Source organism: Apis dorsata, unplaced genomic scaffold (genome assembly GCF_000469605.1).
Source record: "Apis dorsata unplaced genomic scaffold, Apis dorsata 1.3 scaffold_77, whole genome shotgun sequence".
Lineage (NCBI taxonomy): Eukaryota > Metazoa > Arthropoda > Insecta > Hymenoptera > Apidae > Apis > Apis dorsata.
In genome coordinates this window covers 458,345-463,204 of record NW_006263375.1, presented here as the reverse complement: position 1 = coordinate 463,204, position 4,860 = coordinate 458,345, and the positions used below count along the sequence as shown (strand labels likewise).

General features: G+C 21.9%; 1 protein-coding gene across 1 annotated transcript in view; it reads right to left on the bottom strand.

Annotated features, from left to right (window-relative positions):
• Window positions 1-3,542, bottom strand: part of LOC102672789 (transcription elongation factor B polypeptide 3) — a 6,367-nt gene extending 2,825 nt beyond the window's left edge. The window contains exons 1-6 of the mRNA XM_006610746.2: window positions 3,089-3,542; window positions 2,260-2,537; window positions 1,133-2,103; window positions 520-692; window positions 230-399; window positions 27-147 (exon numbers count right to left, since the gene is read on the bottom strand). Coding sequence (XP_006610809.1) covers window positions 27-147; window positions 230-399; window positions 520-692; window positions 1,133-2,103; window positions 2,260-2,537; window positions 3,089-3,157 — 1,782 coding nt within the window. The 5' untranslated portion in view covers window positions 3,158-3,542. The remainder of the gene's footprint in view (window positions 1-26; window positions 148-229; window positions 400-519; window positions 693-1,132; window positions 2,104-2,259; window positions 2,538-3,088) is intronic.
• Window positions 3,543-4,860: the final 1,318 nt, after the last annotated feature.

The following is a 4,860-nucleotide window of genomic DNA, read 5'->3' as shown; positions in this document are numbered from 1 at the left end:
TATATATATATAAAACATCTTAAAAATATGATTATATAATTTATAAATAATTTACCATCAATATTTTCGATCAATACCCTTGTACATAGTTCAAATAAAGTTGGTACACTCGTATAACCAGATTTATTTCCTGAATATACTTTTGTCCTAAAATTAAAATTACAATTATAACTACACATCAACATATATTCTTATATTCAACATATATACATATTTTTACAATATATACCTTTGATTTTTAACATAGATTACATCTGTAAGAAGTTTATCTTCTTCCTTACGCTGAACTGGGTTAATATATGGCAGTGGCTTATAATTTGGACTAATTTCAGGTAATGTAGATGCTAAATCTACATTTAATGGCTCTAATTTTACATTTGATGTTAAAAGAGATGGAGTCTACAATAAAAAAAAAATAAAAATTTCTTTATTAATAATTATTTATAATAATTATTTTTTTAATTTATTTTAATGATAAGAGGTTCTTTAAATAATGTAAAATAATAAAATATAAATTACTTGTAAATTGTCACTTGTTGGTTCAATTTTCGCTGTGATTTTTTTATTATTTATAGTAGTTGATTGTTCTGTTTTCATCACTTTAGATGTGCTTGTATTTGGAGAATTATTATTACGTTTTTTTGATACTTGTGTCATTGTACACATACCTAGTGCTTCTGCAAAGCTAGCACCTATAAACAGATAAACAATATTTATAATTTTTTAAATTTAGAAAAATAACAATATAAAATATAATATAAAATATAAAATATAATAATTATAATATATTATCTTATAAAAATAAAAATAATAAAATTCATTGAAATTTAATTACTGAATATAAAAATTTTAAAGATTATATTTCATAAAAAAAATTATAAAATATTTTGATATTAAAATATAATTATACTTTCTATTTTAGTTTATATTTTCATCATAAAAATAAATTAAGTAAAATACAAAATCAAATAATATATATTCATAGAATATATTAAATAATTTGATAGAAGCACATAATAACGTTATAAAAAATATAATTTATTCAATATTCTTAATGAAGAAAAGAAAACAAATATCGCATATCTATTTTGATCATGTATGAAATACAAACATATTTATAAATATAACTAACCAGAGTGGCAATCGATCCCTCCGTCGCCATTAATTTCTTGTTTTATTTTTGTTAAATCCTTAGGTTCTTTTGATCCATATTTCATATGTTTTGAATCTTTATTGCTTTTACTTTCATGTCTATTTTTTTCTCCCTTATGATCCTTTTTCTTAGTCCTATCTTTACTTTTATCATGATGCTTATCACTAGAGGAACTATTGTGATGTTTTAATTCTGAAGATTCCTTAGAATGATCACTTCGTTTAGTTTCATCTTTATTATGATTTGTATGTATATCAATTTTATGTTTATGTTTCTCATTATTATCTTTTAATTTGCTATTAGATGAATCAGTTCGAGATTTGCTAGAACTGCTTTTTGATTTTTCATGAGAATCTTTTTTTTCATATTTAATTTCATTTTTAGTTAATACATCTTTATCCTTGGGCTCTTCTTTTATTTTAATTGTATTTAATGTAATACTATTATTATGCTTTTCAAAACTAGAAGATACTTGAAATTTAACTTCATCATTTTCACTGTCTGAATATTTCCTTCGTTTACTTTCTTTTTTAAGTATATTTGAATCATAATTTTTTCGTTTTTTATGATTTTCTTCATTAATTCTAGATAAGCTATTGCTATCTATAGATTTATTAGAGTGCTTTTCTGTATTATCAGATTTATTATGGCTATGATGTTTAGAACTTTGTATTTCATCTTTCTTATAGGCACTTTTATCTTTTGAAGATTTCTTGTCACTTCTTGATTCATGTTTATGACTATGTTTAATTTTATCATACTTCTTTTGTTTTTCTAAATCATTATTTGAATTTTTAGTAACATCATTGTCCATTTTTGATTGAGATTCATTAATTTTTAATTTGGATTCATATTTTGAACCATATTTATTATTATGTGATGTATGTGACATTTCAGATTTTTCTGACTTGTGTTTATACATATCTTTTTGATTTTCTTCACTTTTATGTCTAAAAAATCAGTTATATTTATCTATCTATTATATCTATTATAATATATATATATATATTTATCAAAGAGAAAAAAATATTATCATATTAAATATAATAATTCTGTATTAAATTAATAAATACAATATAAAATAATAATTATATATGTTATTATACCTTATAGAATTCTCTTCAGATTTTGGGGATTCACGATTATTTATATTATAACTGTCAGGTGCATCAGGAACATATGCTTCATCATCATATTCAACTTCACCTTCGCTAGTTTCTTCACTAGCAACCATTGCTTTCCATTTTGCTACAAGTGCTTTAGCAGCATTTCCTACACCACCATCATATTTTCTTAAACCATTTACAGTACGTCCTACACCAGTTTCTTGAAGATGCTGTACTGTTACTGGCAAATTAGATAATTTTGAAATACAATAAATAACCTGTAATATTTAAAATAATATATATTAGTTAATACATTAATTATATAAATATAATGTATCAAATAATTAAAAAAAAATATCAAAATAAAAAAATATATAATAAGACTATAATACAAAAGATATAATTTTTATTTTAAGAATGAATAATAAAATATAAAATTAATATATAAATGTTAAATTTATAGAAATAATATGCAAAAATTATACATTTTTTAAAAGGATTGATTTTATATGAGGAAAAAAGTAAAATAAAAATACAACAATAGAATAAATGTTACAAAAATTTATTTTCACTTAAGAATGAATATATGTGTATGTATATATATATTCATACATATATACACATATATATATATATATTTATTTATTTATTTTTATAATATACACGTTATATTTATATCGGGTTTATAAATAGTTATAGAATTTAAATATTGTCATAATTGTATTTAAATTTCATTATAAGGTTATATCCAACTATATCAATAAAACTGCATCATCGTATACGTTGCTAAAATTTTGTAGAATACTAAAATTAGTGCAACAATACATACTCTATCTTCATTGTCATCGCATTTTTCAATATTTCGCTGATAATGCTTAATTTTATCCAGTACAGACATTATTGTAGCTGCCAGCTGCTAACTGCTGTTTGTCCCGAATTTATGAACAGATGGACACAAACGATGGAAAAAGTTACTTTCAATAGAATATTAGTTTTATTAGCCACGCAATAAATTCCATTGACTAAATTGCATTTATAGATTCACATTTATTTAGAAAATGCTATTGCATATAATGTAAATTAAAGAGGATATGTATGAAGTTCATTTTTATATAATTGAATAGGATACATAAAAGTAAATAAAAATTAATAGTCCGAACTTGAAAATGAAATCGTATTTTACAAGTAAAAAAAGCTCGATAATAATAATAAAGAATATAAGAAACATATATAATATAAAATTAGATTGCAAAAATTTTAATTACTTCATATGTATGACATGACAATTCGCAATGCTTTAAACTTAATAAAAATATATGTATAGAATGTGGTAAGATTCGTAATATGATGTGAATCACGTCATTTACTATGGATTTTATAGATTTTTATGGATATTATAGAGAAAGAAATAAATAGAATAATTTTAGAATAAAAATTATTAAATCATTTAATTATAAATCATTTAGTAAAAAACTATTTAATTTAAAAGACTATTTAATTATTATTTTTTAAGGTAAAATTTTTTTTATATTTTCATACAGCTCAATATCCTTTTTTATGAAGAATATCGAGCTATATCTATAAATACTTCATAAATGATACAATATTAAAGAATTTGAAATTTATAAAAACAAATTATTCTTATTCTAAGAGATAAATATGCAAATAAAGTATATAAGTATCCATATAAATATATAAAATCTGTTTTTAAATTATATTTTCCTAATATAAAATCGAAAATTTAGATAAAATATTTCTGATTCTAAAGTTGTGGAAAAATTTCTCGTATCACTTCCTGTCCACGTATAAAAAATAAATTTAAATAAAAGATATATATGTATATGATATATAGAAATTAAAAAATTGTCAAATATATATTTATGAGATATCAAAATTTCATGGAATAATCAGTAGATTTGAAAAGAATAGATAATAAAGCTCTAATCAAAAATTGGCGCCGTATCACGAACACATGGATAACGTAAAACAAATATAGATAAAGAGAAAAAATACTGGGATAAAGATAGAGATATAATAAAAATATTGAAATCAGCGCCATCTTCAAAGTGCCGTAAATGAAACTTATAAAGAAAGGACAAAAAATAGAAGAAGAAAGATAGAGATAGAGTAAAAATTGACAATCAACACCATCTGTTGAGTATTTTTTGAAACATATATCTAAATATATCACGAGATGTCGCTGAATTTCAATTCTTATTCTACTTTATCCTGTTTTAAGAAGATATTGTCCGAAGTCAAGAGATGGCGTTAATAATCAATTCTCGCCTTATCTCTATCCTTCTCTTATTATTTTCTGTCCTTCCTTTACGAATTTTATTTGCGGCACTATAGAGATGGCGCTAATTTCAATATTTTTACTGTATCTTTGTCCTTTTCTGATTATTTTCTTTCTTTGTTTATATTTGCTTGAACACGTAACCATAACGAAATACAAAACGTATTTGAATTGAACAGACGTCGTTTCATTTTCCTTTCAAAATTATAATCTGAATTATATTTTTGATTTTATAATATAATATAAAAACAATGAAATGTGGAACCATCATTTCAATTACCTGTTCCACGATAATTATATTTTAT